The following is a 23713-nucleotide window of genomic DNA, read 5'->3' as shown; positions in this document are numbered from 1 at the left end:
TACCTAAACCAATATTTTCCAGACTCCTGAAGCCTTTATCATCACATCTAGACCTAAAGTAGTCAATAAAAAAGCATGTCTTCACACGATGTAGGGAGGAAAACGGGTGTGTAAAATGACAGTAGGTGGTTATTGTTGACGTTTTATTTTTTAAATGTGTTACTATTTTTTCTTTTTTGTGTGTTATTGTTGTTTGTTTGTTCATTGTTGTCTCATTATGACTACATGGGTGTATGTGTACTTATGTGTTTGTAAGTTAATAACAAGTTATGTGTGTTAATAATGGTAATAATGAGTTTATAAACTACATTACTATGTGTTATAAATACATATATATAAATATTATTGTTATATAACTGAATATAGTAAATTAACATAGGGAGAAGGGGTGGGATTTAATAAGCTTTGGCTTCTTCCCACTCCTTTTGAACACAAATAAGTGTTGAGTCTTGTTGTGGTTTCATTTGTGTTGTTGTCTTGTATTTATTGTTGTTTGTTTGTTTTTAAATGTTCATCTTTTATTTTGTGTTCAAATAAATTCTCAATCAATCAATCAATGTATGTTGACACTTTATTTTACCAGCTGCTATATTAGCTTTGATTGTATGCTTAGATCATGAATAAGGGATCAACAGAGAACGTATCTAGCTATTAGCTAGCTTAGCTTGTCTGGTGTGAGACGAAAGGAGACAACAAATATGACGACAGGATTGTTTCTTTTCAAATATTAAATTTGTGTAAAATTTTTTGGTTTACACGAATGTATATGAAACACCAGGTTATGTTGAAAATCAAACATTTCCAAAAGGTTATATTCAAATTCAATTTTATTCCTGACTTAGAACATTATGGATAAAATAAATCAATGTTTCAGGACTGGGGCCTTGTTCGAAAACCATGTTTTTCTAAATAACTTTCTTTGACATGTTTTTCTTCTAAACCCTTGATCATTAAAGGAAATGAGACAAAGTTGAATGCATGTCCCCGACTCAGAAATGTAAAGCCTGAACTGTTTCTAATACTAATGATGAAACCTAAGCTGATTTTCCGTACAACGAAAACTAAAGAGGCTGTAGATTTAACCTATCAAATAGGAATGTCTGTCTCATATTTGTATGTGACTATATTGATTATTCATATATATATATGGATATAGATATAGAGACCTGTTAAGGGGTAGGACTCGATACGTTTTTTTACTTCTTCCTACTCCCTTTCGAGCTTGCAGAAAGTGTCTGTTTTCTCAATTTTTTTTTCTTTTTTGTTTTGTTTTTTATTTATTCATCTATTAATATTTAAACTTGTCTTTTTGTTGTTTTTTTTACTTGCTTGCATGTTCGAAATAAAGACAATCAATCAATCAGTCAATGTTGTTTAAAGGAACATTTTGCTGCCATACCCACAATCAGAATCAGCTGAAATTGCGAAAGGCATTTTTAAAATTTTTGTATGACAACTACTTATCATCTGCAGACACTCTATCATTTGTTGTTCCACCGCTGGACTAATGGTAACATTGTAACATTTCATCACTTAAACAAAGAAAAATAAACATTCAATGGCATTCAATAACCACAGCTTCAATGAGCTTCTGACAGCACGCAAAAGGCTGATACATTTTAACTTGACAACAGTCATAAGGTTATCTCATTTTGTGGTTTCATATCTTATACATTAGGCTTAAAATGAAATACTAACGCAGTTATATACTATATTTCAACTGAATAAGGTTCAAAATCCTTACATTCCCTGGTTTTTCATCAGGTTTCCCATCAATTTAAATGTGTCAAATTGTAAAAAAGTGAGATTTCCATGTATTTTATTTTCATAAAGCAGGTCGAGGTGTTCTATAAATACTGTGAAATTACAACGTATGAAAAAGCTCAGTCCCTAGAGAAATGCACACAGTCACAAACTGTAACTTTAAACGAGTCGTCAGAACTTCTTTTTATGTCACAATCAAACTATATATAGGCCGAAAGGGCTGCAACATCGACATTACGGTAATTTCCCGGCTGCAATAATGGTGCAGAGAGCAAGGATGCAGAAGAGCCGGACACACTGGCCAATCAGAGCAGTAGGGATGTGACGATACTTTGTGAGACAATAGCTTCTCAGCTTCTGCCTGAAAATTCAGATATGCTGATATGACTTATTTAATTCCAAGAAAGGATCACAGGCAAAGCCTTAGTTAGTTTATTTGATTTCCTTTTTTTGTACATCTGTTAGATTTGGGATTTGTTTTTATATTCAGTTTAAATGTGTTTTAGTTATTTAAGACAAGATATTTTATTTCAAAATATGCTTTGTGTTGCATAGATAACAACCTACCTGAAATAAAAAAGGATTTTTTTGATGAAGAAAAGATTGGAGAAGGTATATTTTGTCGATTTTTGTCTAAGAAGATAAGGAACCTTTCTCACTCATAATTTTGTGTCTCATCCTGATCACACTAGTGAGTTTAATGTATCATTACATCCCGACAGAGCAGACTGGGCTTCAAAAACAGGCTTTAAAACAGAGTGTCAGACAGAGGCTGAATATATATAAGTTTTTTAGTTTTACTCCAGTGGCTGCTTGTGAATTTCAGGATTGGTTTTAAATGAACCTGATCACTTTAAAAGTTGCACCTCTGGCCTGTTCCTTTTGTACTTCTGAGATTTGTATATCAATGAACATTAGATCATGTAATAAACCCAAATACTCGTATGATTTTCTCACCTGCTGTGCACCTCTTGGACTGGTTCCAGCACTAACACCTTACATTCTCTCTTGGCTATCTTGTCCAGTGAAATGAGGTTGTGGTCGGGGGGCAGGTACAGACCTCTGCCCGCCGGAGGTCCTACGGGAGGGGTGATGGCCCGATGCTCCATCACACTGCCTGACCTGAAGCCAAGCAGAGACACGGTGTTACGACAGACTTGACGTCTTAAGCAGAAAGTCTGTCATTTTGTGTCTTTTTTTTTGTCATTTTGTGTCTTTTTTGGTCATTTTGTGTCTTTTTTTTGTCATTTTGTGTCTTTTTTTGGTCATTTTATGTCTTTTTTTGATCATTTTATGTCTTTTTTTGATCATTTTGAGGTCAATTTGTGTCTTTTTTGGTCATTTGGTCAAAAAGGTTCGATAGCTACTGAAGTAGATAACAGTAAGGGAACTTTAAACTTTAAAATCGTCCGTACCTGACGTGGTGCGACCTGAGCGGCTGTTGGTGGGAGAAGCTCTGCGATCGCCCCAGGCTGTGTCTCTCCAGCAGCTCCCTGACTGCAGGGCTGGATGAGGAGGACCGAGGCTCCACAGGAGGAGTGGACACCGAGGCCGTGAACTGGAGCTTCAGTTTCATGTGCTGGCTCAACTGCAGCGTTATCATAGAGGAAACGGGAGAGCACTTTGAGTATTGCTGTGTGTAGCGGTTTTTACTTTGTCAATTGCTGTTTTAATGTGTCAGAAGAACCATGCAGTACCTCAAAGAGCCCAGTCCTGAGGATCTGAAAGGCCACAGTGAAGGAGAGGGTGGATCCCTTCCTACACTGCCCCAGGTTGTTGAGAGGAGACTGGCACACCACTGCCGGGTGGGCAATGTGGTCCCGCTGGCCTCCTTTATCAGCTGATGGATGGATGGATGGATGGATGGATGGATGGATGGATGGGAAGAGTGGATGGATGGATGGATGGATGGGAAGAGTGGATGGATGGATGGATGGATGGATGGGTAGAGTGGATGGATGGATGGGAAGAGTGGATGGATGGATGGATGGATGGATGGGAAGAGTGGATGGATGGATGGATGGATGGATGGATGTATGGATGGGAAGAGTGGATGGATGGATGGATGGATGGATGGGAAGAGTGGATGGATGGATGGATGGATGGATGGATGGATGGATGGATGGATGGGTAGAGTGGATGGATGGATGGGAAGAGTGGATGGATGGATGGATGGATGGGAAGAGTGGATGGATGGATGGATGGATGGGTAGAGTGGATGGATGGATGGATGGACGGACGGGTAGAGTGGATGGATGGATGGATGGATGGATGGATGGGTAGAGTGGATGGATGGATGGATGGGAAGAGTGGATGGATCGATGGATGGGAAGAGTGGATGGATGGATGGATGGATGGGTAGAGTGAATGGATGGATGGATGGATGGGAAGAGTGGATGGATGGATGGATCGATGGGTAGAGTGGATGGATGGATGGGTAGAGTGGATGGATGGATGGATGGGAAAAGTGGATGGATGGATGGATGGATGGATGGATGGATGGGAAGAGTGGATGGATGGATGGATGGATGGATGGGTAGAGTGGATGGATGGATGGATGGATGGATGGGAAAAGTGGATGGATGGTTGGATGGATGGGTAGAGTGGATGGATGGATGGGAAAAGTGGATGGATGGATGGATGGGTAGAGTAGATGGATGGATGGATGGGAAAAGTGGATGGATGAATGGATGGATGGGAAAAGTGGACAGATGGATGGATGGATGGATGATGGATGGATGGATGGATGGATGGATGGATGGATGGATGGATGGATGGATGGATGTATGGATGGGAAGAGTGGATGGATGGATGGATGGATGGGAAGAGTGGATGGATGGATGGATGGATGGGTAGAGTGGATGGATGGATGGGAAGAGTGGATGGATGGATGGATGGATGGGAAGAGTGGATGGATGGATGGATGGATGGGTAGAGTGGATGGATGGATGGATGGACGGACGGGTAGAGTGGATGGATGGATGGATGGATGGATGGGTAGAGTGGATGGATGGATGGATGGATGGGAAGAGTGGATGGATCGATGGATGGGAAGAGTGGATGGATGGATGGATGGATGGGTAGAGTGAATGGATGGATGGATGGATGGATGGGAAGAGTGGATGGATGGATGGATGGATGGATGGATGGGTAGAGTGGATGGATGGATGGGTAGAGTGGATGGATGGATGGGAAGAGTGGATGGATGGATGGATGGAACGATGGGTAGAGTGGATGGATGGATGGGAAAAGTGGATGGATGGATGGATGGATGGATGGATGGATGGATGGGAAGAGTGGATGGATGGATGGATGGATGGATGGGTAGAGTGGATGGATGGATGGATGGGAAAAGTGGATGGATGGTTGGATGGATGGGTAGAGTGGATGGATGGATGGGAAAAGTGGATGGATGGATGGATGGGTAGAGTAGATGGATGGATGGATGGGAAAAGTGGATGGATGGATGGATGGATGGGAAAAGTGGACAGATGGATGGATGGATGGATGGACCGATGGATGATGGATGGATGGATGGATGGATGGATGGATGGATGGATGGAGTGGATGGATGGATGGATGGGTAGAGTGGATGGATGGATGGAACAGGTGGTGGGGGACAGGAGGGAGAGAGAATGGAAAAGTCAATAAAGATAAAAACTGGTTGATTAAAGATATTGTGTAGAGCTTTTCTAATATTGATTCAGAGGATGTGTAGCTTTCCTAGATATTTTGACAATAATTGGGTTTCTTAGCAGTTTCCAGAACAGAAGTGCTTGCCATCCAATCGCCTAAATGCAATTCTCATAGAAATCACCAAAATGTGGAGAGTTTTTGATACAAAATAAAATGATGGATTTTTCTGTGGTGTTCCTAAAAGTCTTGGTGTCTTGATGTGGTACTTTAGAGAGATTTTTGACAATTTCTGCCAATACTTGAGTAAAAAAAAAATATCTAAATTTAGCTCCAAATGTGTATGACAAATGCAATCAAACCCCAAATTGCTGCAACAACTAATGAGACATAATAGAGCATGGAAATTGCCATCATATACTGATGTCAAGATCTAAGCCCTTAACACTGTAATCATGTAATAAATTCTTTTTTAATCCATATTTATGACTATAACAACCACTCCGGTGTGATATCTATTGTTGACCTGCTATCTCCCCCTAGATATCAGCTGCCAACCATCCCGAATTTTCTCAAAAAGGGAAGCAGAATACGAAGGAGTAAATGTTTATAATGCTATCAAAATACGTAAACATTCTGAATTTTTATCTGATCCCTGAAAATGTAATTTAAAATAAGTTTTGCCTGTCCTGTAATATTTTTGTTTCAATATCAACCTGCTATGTAGGAACATTCATGAAGTGACAGCAAAAGTTTAAAGGCAATCTGAAATTTGAATTCTCCTCTGTTTTTGTGCCAAGAAGTAAAAAGTATGATGATAATGCAAATATGTTGAGCAATTTTACATTTGGCACATAGAAGGGAGGGGTCTAGCTAATCTCTATTCCAGTCCTCTTGTAGTACCCACCCACACAGCTATCAGGCCTGTTTGAACACTGAAGTATTGCTGCACTTCGCTGTACTGTTGGATTTCATCATAGCTGGCTTTTACCCTGCCACACCCAGCAAACACATCTCGAAGGCCGCAACAAAATGTTTCCATGCTGACTACACATCTGGACTCTGACCCAGCCTTGATCACAGCTGGATCACGCCTTTACCTCACACCAAGGCAGCAATACAGACAGCATGACACAGAGGATTTTTACACTACAAGTGAATTACATTAGGTTTATTAGTTTTACTCCAGTGGGTGCATTTTACTTTGAATGGGTGGGGTCGGGGGGGATGAGTAATATTTACCTCAACATTCATGTTTCAAACTTCAAACTTGATAAAGTTCTACTTAAAAATAAATCAGTTGCAATGTAAATGTAAATGTATTATTTTTGCATGGATGTCTGCTTATGACAAAACAAAATGTTTATATTTATGTTTGGATATGATACAGTTTGTTTTAATTACCCCCAATTTCCAGTTAATTCCCATAAATTCGCATAATTCCCATGGAAAGTTTCCGATTTTAAATATTTCCAAAATTTCCCAGCATAACTGCCCATGGAAAGTTTCCGGACTTTGCACTGCACAGTGCACTGTGGTACAAACCTGTCATTCACAAGATAACCCTGCCAGAAAGTATACCCTGCTTTACATCTTTATTATTGACCATTATTTACTAAATAACCATCATGATGTATTGAAAAAGACTTGAAACTAGCGATTGAGACCATAAACTCATTATAAGAACATTTACTCAGGTAATATAGCAACTGTTTTCCCATTGACGGACATACAAACAGACTTATTTTTAGCAGTGGAGTCGCCCCCTGCTGGCCATTAGAAAGAATGCAGGCTTCACTTATTTTTCTATTTTAAGCTTACTGTAACTATAATTTTGCTAAGCTTTTCACAGTAAGTACCTCCCTTACACATGTGCTGTTGATCTATTGAGCCTGGGCTTACAACACCACTGGGTCCCTTTAATGCTCAACTACAATCCCATCAAGAAGGTAGAATCACCTGACCTGAGAAAGGAATCAGTCACTCAAGAGGCTATAAAGGTTGAATTTAAATAATTTATCACAATTCATTTATAATAGATTTGGATTTCTTGTTTTGCTCTCATTTGTAAAGTATGAAACAATATCATAAAATTACTCTGCAGTGAAGCTTGAATTTCGGTCTGATCTTTACAGGCATCTGTCAATACTTGAGCCTGCCACAATTCATGTGAACAAACTTTATTACTGAGAAAAAACTAACTGGCATACAAATAGCAATAAAAAAGTAGACCACTTAATCACTGCTTGTGATGCTGATTGGAATATGCCCTTATAACAGCACTCAGCACAGTTATCTGTGATAGATAACATGTTCACTTTAGAAATGAGTCACAACTTTTCCCTTTCACAGAGTACGGTAAATAAAATTTGATCTGCATGTCACAGTGATGAATAGCTTTCTGTAACTGCATGAATCAATAATGACTTTACTTTTTCCTTAGCTCTTTAGTTTTTATAAAGCAAAGCACTTTGAGCTGTTGGTAACACACCCACTGCTGGAAGCAGCTGGCTGCATATCAAAATGTACCACTTCCAATGTACCGAAATATAAGTGATGAATAACTGTATTTCCAGGAGAGTGCAAATAATAAAGCAAGTAGCAATAAGAGAGCTCAAGCTTTGCCTCTGTGTGTTTCCACCACAGGGCAAACAGAGGAAAGGTGGGAGGACAAGTGCAAACAGACGTGTTTCACTGAACTGAAGCAGCACAAGATTAGACTAAGTCTAAGAGCCATGTGGAGACACTGGTTTGTCAAGTCGTGTCAGCTCTTTAGTGAGATGTTCCCTGAAGTAAGTAATTCTGGGTTTACCCAGTTCATCAGTTTATCAAAGGAGGATATAGGGAATAAAATATTCAGCATGTTCTTCGGAAATTTAATGAGTCATTCTAGCAACAGCCAAAATGCCAAACGGTAGTCCACAAACCAGTGGGTGGTGCCAGGTGGCTGCATCCACTTCTTTTATACAGTTTATTGGCCAACATGGAAGTAGCATGCCCATGGGGTCTATTGGGATTTCTCCTATGGGATTTTTGCATTGGATTTTGGATCATTGCAGAAAATAAGCTCTGTTTCTGATGCTTACACATTTTGTTCAGCAGGATAATCTTCCAAAATAATCTCCACTTTTATTATGTTTCAAGTGTTAATGCAGCAGACAGAAGTAAAAAGCTAATGTTATGCTATAATGAACTATACTGCTTCATAAGTTCTCTAACAAGCTAACGGTTTTGACAAGCTAGCCGAAGCGTAACCTAATAGATCATTGATTGTTGGTCTGTTGTTGTCTAAGGGGGGCAGGGAAGGACTGAGCTGAGTTATTTTTACACAATAATAAAGTACGAGGTAGAAAGTGAGACCGTGTAATGCAAAAGCTTACTGCTCACCATCAGAATTCCAGATCAGACGGACGGCAAGGAAGTCCTGCAAGTTGTTAAGCAGGGTGTATTTTACCCAGAAGTGCTCCAAGGGCCGGACAGCACTGGGACAGGAAGCCGTCATCACCAGCCGGGGGCGATCCAATCGGATACTGGGCAACAAGTAACAACTAGAGATGTATCTGGAGGAAAGCAAATTTAATTTAATTTAATTTGATTTAATATAATAGACACACCAGATATTTGACTTGTCATGGGGGAAAACACAGCTAGAATAAACATTCTGGGTATTTCATAAGAATACCCAATAATACTAAAGAGAAACAGTTACCTTGTTAACGGTAGTGTTGGATTGTACCATTGTAACACAGCCACCAACGGGATTTCCAACCCCTGCAGAAAATATAAAGTAACTGTATTAGGACACATCTTAAAATACTAAAAGCACTAAAGATGGATTAATCCACTGCTAAAACTAGTCCCCCAAATTACCACGTTTCCTTATGTTTAAGTAAAGTTTGTTAAAAAATACAGTGGACAGCTTTTAGGAAATGAATGAGCCTTTTTAAAAACTGTAATTTTATGTTTGTTAGATTTTCCTCTTCAGTGGGAACCAGTGGACTTGGAGCAGGGAGTAACAGCAACAATGCTGGTTTTTGTCTTTTCTAGGGATTTGTTGACAACTTAAAAAAGAATAATAATAAAGAATAACGCCAGCCTTATCCTTATATACCTTTAAACTTATATACAATAATGGAAAAAAAACTTATTAGAACACCCTTGTTTTCTCTAATTTCTTGTTCATTTTAATGCCTGGTACAACTAAAGGTACATTTGTTTGGACAAATATAATGATAGCAACAAAAATAGATCATGAGAGTTTAATGTAAGAGCTGATATCAAGACATTTTCAATGGTTTTCTTGATAATGATTTTGGTTATTATCAAGAAAACCATGGCCAATAGCTAGATAGTAGCTTTTAAATTAAACTCTTATGATGTATTTTTGTTGTTATGATTACATTTGTCCGAACAAATGTACCTGGTGGTTTTACCAGGCATTAATATATATATATATATATATATATATATATATATATATATATATATATATATATATATATATGAATTGAGTTTTTTTATTTTTTATTTACTTTTTGGTAATTTGGTATTAAATATAAATATTGAAGTTTATTATAGGAGCATAAAGTTCCCCTTCATTAAGCATTGTTGTGTCCCAAAAGACAATAATACACCACCCCGATGATATATAGACCTAGAACCACTAGATGTGTTGTATTTAGTAGCTCATAGCTTTAAACAACACATTTACAGCGGTTTCCAGAATTGACATGACAACAAATAGCAAAGGAAATGTAAAGTGAGTAAAGAAATATGATCAATTTGTCCCATCAATTCTATGAATACAGCACAAATGCCCAATCTCACATTTTTAATGAAACGGTAAAACCACCTTGGTGGAGGTAATAATCTGCTTGACACGGCAGATATCTTGTGATTGTCCAGTTTAAATTGTGACTTTTGCTGAAAATCTAAATGTACGTACAGACCTGCTACCAATTACTTTACTGTATAAAAGTCTGTTTACATTGGCTATTTAATAGAGTCAAATGAAAAAGAGCAGAGTCTTTGATCAAAATAAAACCCCTGGTCTGAACTATGACACATGATCACAAAGCTTATTTGGTCATAATGCTGAAGCTTTCATTCAATCTTTGATCTTGGTGTATTATAATTTACAGTTTGTGGCTCATTGTATTCACAACATGTCCTTTGATTGATGAGGAAACTTTATCATGTGACATAGATGTTGACCTCAGTGAGGGATTAAATAAAGTTGAACTGCCTCCGCATCACGTCTTCTCACCTCACTGGAGTCCTCCTCTGCTTTGTCTTGAAGCTGCAGCTGGAACAGGAAGTTCTGTTCCTCCAGGGCGCTGAGCATGCTGGGTAAACGTGATGACCCGCTGTCTATCCGGCAGAATGAAGCCACGGTGACCTCAGCTGATTGGTGGCTTTGGTGGGAAGTGGAAACAAAGGAGTGTTTGTTAGGAGACTCAAGGACTGGTTTGACCACATACAATAGACTGAATTCTATATATAACTAGAAAATTTCCTCTGGGGAAATTCTGAAAGGGCCACGGGGGCTACTGCCGGTGTGTGTACACTAATATGAGATTCTTCAGAGATTGCAAACAATTAATACTAGTAATGTTAAAATACTATATTATATACAAGGAGCACACCTCCAACAAGCATTCCTTTTCAAGTATTTAGTTATACAGCAACCTATGCCCTTTAACCTCAAAATGCGTGTGTGTGTAACGAAAATCGCATAAAGTTACCTGTGTGTGTGTATGTGTGTGCGTGTGTGAAGCATGTGTATCTGGAGGAGTGTGCGCGACGTAAGCTAAAAACTGCCCAAAATTTTGCATTGAAGTGAATGGGACGGCCGAAAAAAAATGAGCGAAAAAGAACATCTCTATTTAAAGAAAGACTCCATTTAAACTTTAAACAGTAGACACAAGTCTTGTGTATTGGTGTATTAATCCACTTTCGATAGTTCATATAGTTTTTTATCAATCCCTGTTCAATGTGCATGTGTGTGTGTGTGCGTGTATCTATAACTGTAATCACATCAAAGGATCAAAGGCAATCAGAGCAGAGCAATCAACAGAATAAACTGCCACCAACTGCCAGTGTTCCAGAACAGTGACAGCAGCCAGAGGTGGACAGACTGGAATTTATGGCCTCGAACAGAAAGCATTTTTGGCAAAACCATAATACCTATCATTGATCCGACTTCACTTTGAGCGTCCTGAGTTCTACCTGAACGTCTACATTTTTTTTAAGAAAAATTAAAAAATAGCTTTGTTAGAGCGATCTTAAAAAACTGTTACATCTCCCTTTTTCAGAAATCTTCCTGAATTTTTAATATGGGAGCCAATGAGGCTGTTGGTGAGTGTTGGTGGCGCATCTTTGCGTCCTACGCCCAAACTATAACTCTGATATCTTTACCAGAGGATTGTGAGTGAGAAGACTAATTTTCCTACGTTTCTATGTACAAATTATTTCTGTAGATTGGAATTTGCGGCCTGGAGCGCAGTTTTCAAATGTATTTTTTGACAATTTTTTCTCTCCCTCTACACTCTGGCGAATGTCACACACTGTGACACCAACAATCCGTGCAATACACACCCATTATAATCTCCGAATTTCTCCAAAAATGATCATGGTCATTGAACAGGGATTGATAGATTGGTTCTTTTTTGCTAATTTTTTTAGGCCGTGCCATTCATTTCATTGCAACTTTTGGGCAGTTCTTCGCGACTTACGTCATGAAAAATTCTTATTCTGTAGAGAAAAGTAATAGCACACCGATCCCGATCAAACCGCACGTTTTGATATATAATTTGTAGCGGGACGAAATTGCGTCCTGAAGAGGAAGAAGAAAAAATCCACAGTATAACAATAGTGCTTCGCACCGAACACTGGTCCCTACAGCTATTGCTGTATGGGACCAGTGCTCGGTGCTTTGCCCCGTGGCCCTTATAACAACTCTTCACATAAATTCTGGGAATTGCAGTGCTGTTTGACAACATCGCTAGTACGGCCAATGGCGCTGATTGATTAATCCTTAGTATATAAGCCAAATGAAATCTTGCTCAACTGACGTTTTTAGCTGGAAAAATGCTTTGGTGGACACAGCCTGATGAAAGTAACACAATTGACAGGCAGAATGATCATAATTATATCGGACCAAAGCTTAATTGACCAACCAATCGACCAAGCCACCAGAAGGCGTCAGCCCTAATCGCTAGTTTCCCCACTATGGCCATTGGATTGACTTGTTTTTAACCAAGAAACTACTGTTTTATGTCTTGATGAAATCAGTCAGCTCAGTGGAGTGGAAGCATTCAGAGATCTGGACCCAGGCAACTCCAGTCCCCCCGTCATCAATAAATTAACAACTAAATATGCTCATGGCAAGTTCAGAACTATAACACAGTGAGGAAGTGGGTTATGCTGCAGTAGGCAGTTTGGAAAGTTTCCCAGGATGTTTTGACACTATTTATAAATTTATTTTTTGTAAATGGCTCAGGGTTCCCAGTCCATTGTAGCTGCTATGAAGGTGATAACAATATAGCTGTTTTTCAGACCTCCTTTCAAACAACAGGTGTTGAGTAATGGCTAGAGCTTGACTGATTTTTTACAGATAAGAGACTGATATCAACCCATCACACAGACACTTGACATGTTGGGATCTCTGCATATGTTTCAAGATATGTGCCATTATGACAACCTATTTCACAGAACATTTAATGCAGAAAACTATGTTTGGGGACATTCAGAAATTATGTCTAATATCCCTCTTCGACCAAGGCAGTTTCAGGTCCGGAGCGGAGCCTAATGTTGAAATTGTTCCTCACATTTGACTGCCAAAGAATCAGCTCTCTGCCAGGAAAACTGGTTCAGAGCGGCACCAGGTCTTTACTGGTCTTGAACCACGAACAACTTACGTGAGGGGCTGGGGGCGGGGTTATCTGACCAACAAGACCAACTAAAATGTGTTTAATTCATTTTATTTTATTTGCAATGTGATTGGGCAGTCCTTGGCCTAGATGTCAGGAATCGGGCTTGTAACCAGATGTTTCTGGTTCAAATCCCAGTCCACTGTTCAACAACTGAAGAGCCCTTTAGCAAGGCCGCCACACTCCCCAGGCGCAGTTATATGCTGCCCACTGCTCCTTGCATGGTGTGTTCACTTGTGTGTAAAAAAAAGGATGGGTTAAATGGGTTAAATGCAGATGTTGAATTTCCCCATTGTGGGATTAATAAAGAAAAAGAAAAAGACACAGGCTCGTTTTAGCTAGCTAGTGGGTTAGCTTACAACAAAGTTAACATCTTACGTTGTACGAGCAGCACAAATGTGTTGTACATGTTGTGTTTGTATGCCAATGTAGGCTCGCAAAATATTCCTTTAAAGTGAAACAGCATAGGCTGTAGTTTGCAGCACTGCAGTGAGGGTGAGATGTGAGAAAGTTCAGTATAATGCAGAGTATTTTCACTTTCAACCCAGCTTATTTGTTTTTGTATACTTAGACCAGTAGTTCTCAACCTTTATGAGTCGCGACTCCCAATTTAACATACATTTTGTCCGCGACCCCCGCTCGCTGGACACAATCTCACACGCACAGTTCAGATCACCCAAAACAAGGAAACAAAATGACCAAAAAAGACACAAAATGACCAAAAAAAGACACAAAATGACAAAAAAAAAGACACAAAATGGCCAAAAAAGACACAAAATGACCAAAAAAGACACAAATTGACCAAAAAAAGACACAAAATGACAAAAAAAAGACACAAATTGACCAAAAAAAGACACAAAATGACCAAAAAGACTAAAACACATTAACACACGAACCCTTTAACACGGTGGAGACAGAGCTGACTTCCAAAATGATTTGGCGACCCCCAGAAATCATCCCGCGACCCCAATTGGGGTCCCGACCCCAAGGTTGAGAATAGCTGACTTAGCCTAAGCGCATCCCCTGCTTATAGACAGATGTGTTTTGTACTTACCAGACATTGTCGACTATGAGGACTGAACCATCTGGCATCATGGGGAGATAGGACGAGTTATAATTAGGAAGGATCTTCACATCTCTAACACAAACCTCATCCTGAGAGCTGCAGTTCAACACTGAGCAGAGAGGGAGGGAAAGTTAGCAAAAATCAAAGAGTATATCTTTGGAGATTTATGTTTTTGAGTGCGAGCTGCTGGTCTACCTTTGAGAACAGTCAGGTGTTTTCCTGAGACAGCCATGTGCTGACACTGAACACTGGGCGGAGGAAGAACATCCAGGATGGTGCTGACTGGTAACGAGACAGACACGACAGTTACAACCCAGATTCTAAAAAAAGTTTGGACGCTGTACGAGTTTACCGAATCATTTTTGACATACAGTATATTCAATTGAAAACAGAATAAAGACAACATGTTCAATGTTCAAACTGATCAACGTTATCGTTAGTTGTAAATATGCACTCATTCTGAAATTGGAAAAAAGTCGGGACAGTGGAAACAAAAGTCAGAGAATGTTTTAGCACCTGTTTGAAACATTCTTCAAGTAAACAAACAGCATTCTGGAAAGGCTCAGCTCTTCACAAGTAGAGGTGGGCGAGGTTCACCACTTTGTGAAAAAATTGCATAAGCAAATAATGCAACAGCTTAAGACCAACGTTTCTCAACACACAATTCCAGGAAATTTAGGGATTTTACACATCATTACATGATTCAGAGGTTCCAGAGAAAGCTCTGCATGTAAGAGGCAAGACTGAAAACAAACACTATATCAAAAGCCAGATATCAACAATATCCAGAAACACAGCAAACTTCTCTGGGCCCGAGCTCATCTGAGGCGGACTGACACAAAGTGGTCTGACAAGACCACATTTCAAATAATTGGAAATCATGGACGTCATGTCCTCTGGGTTAAAGGGGAAAAGGACCATCGTGATTGTTATCAAGTTCAAAAGCATCTGTGACGGTATGAGTGTGTGTTAGTGTTCATGGCATCGTGGGGACCTGTCAGATCTGTGAAGGCATCATTAACCTCCTGAGACCCAAGCTTTTGTTTGGTATGTTTTATTAGTTTCTCCTAGATATTTGATATTTTGGATTTGTAGGACATAAGTACAAAAACTAAGCAATGTCTTTGAACAGGAAGTAGTTTTTGAAAAAAAAAAAAAAAATTGGTTAATTTTATTGTATAACACAATTAATTCACCAGTGTATAAAACTTTTATTTCCTTACATTTACTCCCTCTCTTTGGAAGAACGATAGTAAAAGTCTATTCGTTCTCAAATGAGTACTTCCTGATTAGCAGAGTCGTAGCTTGTTGCTATTGCTAAAAATAGTCAAACTTGCACAGAATATCATGCTACAAACATTATTAAGCACAAATGAAGAAGTTCTAACCATAAATGTGATCAGATTTTGTACCTGGTCCACTTTTGTCAATGGATAAGCTGTTGATTGACTCTAGCAAGGTGCTGCCATCTTGTTTTTACACTAATTGATGTATTGTGCTTTTTCAAGAGTGTGTACTACTGAGGACAACATGTTATAGTTAAGCAGAATTAAGTATAAGGTCCATAAAACCTAAAATGAAATGTTCACATATGAGGACGCAGGGTCTCAGGAGGTTAATGAATGAATGATCTTCATTTTTCGGCTATATACTGCACATCATAATTTTTTTAATCACAATTAAAAAACAAAAAAAAGGAATAGGCTGAAGCACATGGCTCATTCCTGCTTATCCTAAATAATCAGAGGAAAAACCCCAAATATCGGAATTCGAAAGAACCAATAAATAAACATCTACATTATAGTCTAATTCATAATCCTTGATTGTCTTACATGTAAATCCATTTACATTATAATCATAATTATTTTACATTTTAAAGTTCTTTTGAACCCCAACAGAGAGCTACACAATTTCAACCCATCATAAAGTCCACAGTTTGACCACCAAAACTGAAACACATCTGTATTTTATATTCGTTCTCACTTTACATGTTTCAAATATAAACTGCCCTCTTAAATTACAATTTTCTTCTCTTAATTTAAAAATGTGTGAATACAAACAGGAAGGTACAAACAGGTTTCGTAGAAAAATGCAGCCACCCAGAAAATGTCTTTTCCAAGAAAGTCCCTGCTAATTTCAGCGCGACAATGCGGAGACACATTCTACATGTTACAGCAGCACGGCTTCAGAGGAAAACAGTGCAGGTTTTAGACTGACCCACCTGCATTCCAGATCTGTTTAACATGTGGTGCATTATGAAGCACAGCATACAACAATGGAGACCATGAACTGTTGATCAAATTAAAACTATATAAAGCAAGAATGGGAAAGTATATCACTTTCAAAACATGACCCTGTCCAAACTTTTGGAACACGTTGGCATCAAATTCAGAATGAGTGTATATTTACAACAAAAGTTTATTAGGTTCAACATTAATTGTTTGTTTTTGCACATTTTTCAAATGAATATATGTCAACAATGATATAGCAAATGACCGCACTGTGTTATATCCATGTCTGGTGTTAACCCATTGAGGCCTGAAAACCGCTGGGCGATTTTAAAATAAGCCTCTAATTTTCTGGAAATTCTGGAAAAATTCTGGAAAAAAAAGTGTGAACTCTTCTACTAAATAATAGATTTTTCAGCCTCTGTAGCAGATAGAAATGAAATTCAAAAAGTATTTGAGAGCTTATACAAATACTACAAAACAACGTAAACGCTTTCCAGGCTTTAATGGGTTAAGAGAAGCAGAGTGTGTGTACCCTGTGACTTGAAGGTGCTGAGGTCCTGTTTGAAGGTTTGTATTGGACTCCTGAGCTGCAGGAGAGTGAGGTATCCATGTTCCCTCACCTCCGCCTTCTCCTCCTCCTGCCTCCACACAGTCACTATGATCTGACATCACAGAGAGGCAGATAACGCATATTAAAGATTGGGTAATCTTTCTACGACACACTCTTGCTAGTCCCACTCGGCCAGTCAAGACTGTCACAGAAAGATGTGTTTTTCTCCGTGCAACTCTTCAGACAAACTGTTTTTAGCACACAGGAGCAGCCACTGTATGAACTTAATACCCTGCTGCCATGCAAAACATCAATGAGCCGTGACTTTGTTACATACTAAGAACAGTTTTTTTTCTTTCACCGTGCACCACTTACTACAGCAAATTACCAACTTGTACAGGAAAAATACCTTTTGGAATGTGACAAAGGTTTAAAGGAACACTCCACCGTTTTTTCATATTAAAACATGTTATTCGGTCAAGTAAGACGAGTTGATACAGACCTCTTGCGTCTCAATGCGTGCACTCAATCGCCCTGGCGCGCGGAGCTACTTGGCTAGCACTTAGCTTAGCCCAGTTCATTCATTAGGATCCAAACAGATGGACAGTTAGAAGCGACCAAACTCCTCCACGTTTTCCCTATTTAAATACAGCTACACGAGTAGTTAAACGACCAAGTATGGCGACACAAAATAAACGTGGCGCATTTCGAAGCGGATAAAAAGGAGAACTATAATGTATGGCGGAATAGCACTTGGGAGCACTTCGACTCGGCGCAGTAATATCATCACTCTCTCATCTCTCACTTCCCTCAGGAGTGATGATGGGAAAACTCCCAAGTGCTATTCCGCCATACATTATAGTTCTCCTTTTTATCCGCTTCGAAAAGCGCCACGTTTTATTTTGTGTCGCCATACTTGGTCGTTTAACTACTCGTGTAGCTGTATTTAAATAGGGAAAACGTGGAGGAGTTTGGTCGCTTCTAACTGTCCATCTGTTTGGATCCTAATGAATGAACTGGGCTAAGCTAAGTGCTAGCCAAGTGGCGCCGCGCGCCAGGGCGATTGAGTGCACGCATTGAGACGCAAGAGATCTGTATCAACTCGTCTTACTTGACCGAATAACATGTTTTAATATGAAAAAACGGTGGAGTGTTCCTTTAATACCCTGCTGCCATGCAAAACATCAATGAGCCGTGACTTTGTTACATACTAAGAACATTTCTTTCACCCTGCACCACTTACTACAGCAAATTACCAACTTGTACAGGAAAAATACCTTTTGGAATGTGACAAAGGTTTAACAAAAAGCTTTTTCCAAATAAAACAAAAATAAAAAAGATTGGGTAATCATTCTGCTCTTTACATTCATTTTGTCTTCCTGCTGCGGAGGTTTTCAACAGTGTCTCAGTGTCAACACCGCCCCCACAAGCACAGATATCAAAGGAAGAGTTACCACAGCAGAAAGAGATCATTTAAACATTTATATCATCTCATAGTATGTACTGTTTAATCATCTAACTCCATTTGTGTGCATGTGCATGTGTCTGACCTTGGCTTTCAGTGTGTTGACTGGCAGCTTGTCCAAAGAGACAGTGAGACAGAAGATGACCTGGTCATCCAACACCAGAGCAGACTGCAGGAGGACAAGAAGCTAGAGATTAAAGGCAGAGCATTTTTTTTTTTGGTGAAAGTGTGTGGAATAAATCAAGAAAATGATCGTCAACAAGCAAGAAGATCATTAACAGGCAGCCTACAGTTGCAGTCATCATGAGACCTAAGCCTGGAGAGGAACATGTGATTCACTGTGCGTGTGTGTATATCTGTTTGTCCGCAGCTAATCTCTCATAATACTGAACCGATCAGCCATAGATTTGTTTTATGACTGTATGCTCAAGGACCTCTAATGGTTGTTTTACGGATTGTTTTAGATAGATAGATAGATAGATAGATAGATAGATAGATAGATAGATAGATAGATAGATAGATAGATAGATAGATAGATAGATAGATAGATAGATAGATAGATAGATAGATAGATAGATAGATAGATAGATAGATAGATAGATAGATAGATAGATAGATAGATAGATAGATAGACTTTATTTATCCCAAGCTGGGAAATTACAGTGTAAAATTACAGTTTTATACTATCATAACTGACTGTCTTAAAAAGCATTTCTGGCTAGGGCTGGGCGATATATTGATATAAAAAATATATAGATATATTTTTAAATGTGATATGGAATTAGACCATATTGCCCTTACTAGGGTTCGTCATATTTTGTTCTTTTGTAATGTTCGTTATTCTTTTCTCAAATAAATATATTTATTTCAGAAAAAGATTGGCCTATGTTATTTCATAGGCTATTTTTATTTTAGCACTTTATGGAGCTTTGACTTAATAATAAAGGTACTCCTATTAAACAGTATATATTTCACTTAAATAAACGGTTTTAATAAAACTACTTGTGACATGTCATGTTTGACTTTGACTGAACATTTGCTCTCACTTTGCAATAAAAAAAAAAAACACTTTCTGTGGTTGGAGCCAGGTTGGACACATTTGAGGAGGTGGAGAGATGACCTGTCAACATGTTCGATGCCATCTTGAAATACCCAGATCATCTGCTACACAAAACCTTTATGGACCAAAAAAACAGCAGTGGACGGCTCCTTTCTCCCCGTTGAAGGACGGAGAGATAGAAAAGATCTTTCGCTCCTACAGCCATCAGGCTGTCTCATTCTTCAAGAGATTCTACCAGACTAACAGAATTTCCTCTCTGGGATAAATAAAGTAATTTTGATTTGATTTAAACCTAAGCTTCATGTCTTTGGACTTTGTGAAGAAGCTGAAGGACCTGGAGAGAACCCACACTGGCAAAGGGAGAACATGAAAACTACACAGAAGAGCTGCAAGCCGGAGTCGAACCAGCGACCCTCTTGTTAACCACTACACCACCGTGTCTGTTTACTGTGGGGAGTCTGGATCAACACAGCATCATGTGAGGGACGTGAATCTGGTGTCATTTGTATCAAATGTGGAAATTTGTGTCTAGTCAAGTGAAGACAAATTTATTTCAATAGCACATTTTTACCCACGCATGAGACTCTGCTCTTGTTTTTAGTGTTTTATGGTTTGCTTTTATTTATTGTTTTTTAAATTGTCTTTTAAAAAGCAATGAATCTATTTATTTTAGTGTTTATTTCCTGTTTTATTTATTTTATTGTCTCTTGTTCTGTTTGTTTATGTACAGCACTTTGTTGCGGCTGTTGTTGTTTTAAAGTGCTTTACAAATAAAGTTGAGTTGAGTTGAGAATTTATAACAACATGAGCTTCAGAATAAGACAGGTAGGCAGAACAGGCAACATTAACATGCAAAAACTAACAAACAAACATTATGAAAGGCCAATTAATAGTGACAATTTAAAAACATTGGCATGCCAAATAAAAGAGGTGACCCTTGAAAGCCTTTAAACAAGCATTTGGTGCCAACTTTTACTTAAAGTTTTAAACAGGTTCTGTACCCAGCCATTTACAATCAATGTGTCGAAAGCTGCTGCTGGCTGTCACTGACAGGTGGTTACTGAAGCTGGTTTAAAGCCCCTGGAGACATAAGTGCATTGTCAAGTCTGAACACATCTGGAGCTCAACGTTTATTGCAACAGGCACAACAATGACTGCTTGTCTCGGAGTCAATCGAATCAAACCGAAGAATAAAGGTCAGTGTAGAAAGGAAGTATATAAATGACTGTGGTTTGGTTTCTCCTCAACTCAGGAAATAGGTGAAGGTTACTTCCTATTAAGTAAAGATAGGTCAGTGTAATGAGTACTGATGATAACATTGAGTTGAAGTTATCCAATTGCTACTAACTGTTTAGTTCATGGGTCTCAAACTTGTGGCCCTCGTGACGATATTTTGTGGCCCCAAGCTTGATATGAAAGTTTAATCTGAGTTTTATATGAATGGCACTTTACCGTGTTATGTGTGGAAGGTCCCTTTAATTACATTTTTTGGTAATTTTGTGTCTTTTGTTGGTAATTTTGTGTCTTTTTTAAATAATGTTGTGTCTTTTTAATAATTTTGTGTCTATTTTAATAATTCTGTGTCTTTGTTTAATAATTTTGTGTCTTTTTTGGTCATTGTGTCTTTTTTTTGGTTATTTTGTGTATTTTTAAAAATAATTTTATGTAATTTTTGGTAAAACTGTGTCTTTTTTTGGTCATTTTGTTTCTTCTTTAAGTAATTTAGTGTAATTTCATGTGTTTTAGTCTTTTTGGTCATTTTGTGTCTTTTTTTGTCATTTTGTGTCTTTTTTTTGTCATTTTGTGTCTTTTTTTTGTCATTTTGTGTCTTTTTTTGGTAATTTTGTGTCTTTTTCTGTCATTTTGTGTCTTTTTTTGGGTCACTTTGTGTCTTTTTTTGGGTCACTTTGTGTCTTTTTTTGGATCACTTTGTGTCTTTTTTGTAATTTTGTGTCTTTTTTGGTCATTTGTGTCTTTCTTGGTCATTTTGTGTCTTTTATAAGTAATTTATTATTTTTTTCTGTCAATTTGGGGTCTTTTTTTGGTCATTTTGATACTGCCTCCAGCGGCCCCCAGGTAATTTGAGTTTGAGACCCCTGGTTTAGTTTATATAAACATTATTAGATAGTAAGTATATTGAGGAATAATAAAGGGGGGACCCCCTTCCATTGTATTTCTTCCATTGTCCTTACCTTCACCGGTTCCCTCCCACACTGTCGCCTATCACTGGCCGAGCTGTTCTGAATGAGCTGCGGGCTGCACTGGGTGAAAGTCCGGGTCCCTTCCCCTCCACACTCCCTCTCTCCGGGCTCCTCTTCCCCGCTGTCCTCGCTGCAGGTGCTCTGGATGTCCGGCTGGTACTCGCCACCGGGTCTCTGCTGCCGGCTCTCGGCGACGCACACGCTCGCCATAGCAGACAGAGAAGCAGCCAGCTCCTTCCACGGTAATAAAACCCCGGAGCTGTCATCCCTCCGGGACCGCAGGACCAGCAGGAACTGGACGACCTCCCCGAGGTAGACGTGCTTTCGCCGCGGAACACGTGCGTACTCCGCCGGGTCGGACAGAACCGTTATGGGAGTGGCGGGAAAATACATAGAATACTCGCATTGTGATTCCATCACGATAATAGAGAAGCTAACATATGCTGCTACCTGTCTGCTGCAGAGTAAATAAAGCCGGACTCAAGCGCCACGGGGTTTTCATGTACGGTAAAAGCACCGTATGTCAGCTGCTAAAAAAATAAATATCTAACTAAAACTGTCTAATACTTTCACTACTGCATATAATAGGATTAAAACTCCGTTTAAACCACTGATATTCATCTTCGCCGTTGAGCTTCCGTTTACCAGAGTTTACCATACAAACAAGTAACAGGGCGGCTAATTGAAACAGAGCTTTCTCCAGACCACACTAATCAATCACAGAGGCGAGCAGCAATTTCTTTTCACCAACAAAAGGACTGAGCAAAGCGACAGCACGACTAAACCAATAACTGACTGATACATTGCTTAACCCTATAAAGCCAAGTGTATCATATTTGATACACAAGTTTTTGAGACCTATACATCATCAGTGTGATATTTTTTTTCCTGAAAAACCTTCTTTTCTTCATGTGTTGAAGAAAAAAAAAAAAACTGAGCAACAAATTGCACAAAAATACAAGATATAGCAAAAATGATACGCAGGTTCCACTGGTGGATCAGTCATTGCTGCGTGAAAACTTCATATCAGCAGATGTATGATGTTGTGTTATATGGAAAAAAATATTTTGCATTTTGCAGGAAAATGTTAAAAGAAAGTAAAGTCTTAAAAGGTTAAAAATGTTGGGTTTTATATGTTTTTGTTAGTTCAAGAAAAACAAACTGTGAGCAACAAATTGCACAAAAAGAACTGATGTATCAAATGTGATACAAATTAAAATCATATACGCCTATTGTTTTTAGATTTTTTTTTTAAAATGATGTGTCAGCAGGTTCAATAAACAAAAAAAAAAGAATTTTCTGGCAATTATTTAATGGTTCAGGCTTTATAGGGTTAAAAAAACTGAACCAACATATTAGAGATGTAATTAAAAATATACACATATTTCATAAACCGAAAATGAAGTCAAACGCTGGAATAAAGTGAAAAAATGTATTTATCGACGCAATAAAAAAAAAAATTAAAATAAATGTAAACAAACGAACAATTAAACAGAAAACCCTAAATTTTATGATTGAAGTCCTGCAACCAAAAACGTTTAAACGTATAATCTGCTAAATGTTATAAAATGCCATTTCATCCAATGTTCAATGAATAAATGAATGTTCTAATAAAATTTGATATTTTTTCTCTCCAGTAAAAATAGTAATATTGTAATATAAAAAGTAAAAAAAAAGAATAAAAAATGTATTTCAAGGTAAAAGTCCAGCAAATTCTAGTAAAGAAAGATCATGTAATTATAATACACTAAATGTTATGAAATAGATTTTAAATAAAATGTTCTTTTGATTGTCCAATAAAAACAAAAAACG

The 23713-nt window shown here is 38.4% G+C and overlaps 1 protein-coding gene across 1 annotated transcript; it reads right to left on the bottom strand.

Annotated features, from left to right (window-relative positions):
• Window positions 1-1927: 1927 nt before the first annotated feature.
• On the bottom strand, window positions 1928-22700 carry trappc14 (trafficking protein particle complex subunit 14). Its single transcript, XM_059354614.1, has 11 exons — window positions 21893-22700; window positions 18726-18809; window positions 17158-17287; window positions 14590-14676; window positions 14383-14503; window positions 10664-10811; window positions 9107-9168; window positions 8785-8957; window positions 3462-3604; window positions 3180-3352; window positions 1928-2886 (listed from the first exon to the last, which is right to left on the bottom strand). Exons 1-11 carry the CDS (start codon window positions 22316-22318, stop codon window positions 2718-2720), a joined length of 1716 nt encoding a protein of 571 aa, XP_059210597.1. The 5' UTR covers window positions 22319-22700; the 3' UTR covers window positions 1928-2717.
• Window positions 22701-23713: the final 1013 nt, after the last annotated feature.

The sequence above is a fragment of the Centropristis striata genome, chromosome 17 (genome assembly GCF_030273125.1).
Source record: "Centropristis striata isolate RG_2023a ecotype Rhode Island chromosome 17, C.striata_1.0, whole genome shotgun sequence".
Lineage (NCBI taxonomy): Eukaryota > Metazoa > Chordata > Actinopteri > Perciformes > Serranidae > Centropristis > Centropristis striata.
Note: the sequence above shows the minus strand (reverse complement) of the source record. Positions and strands in the feature narration are given on the sequence as shown.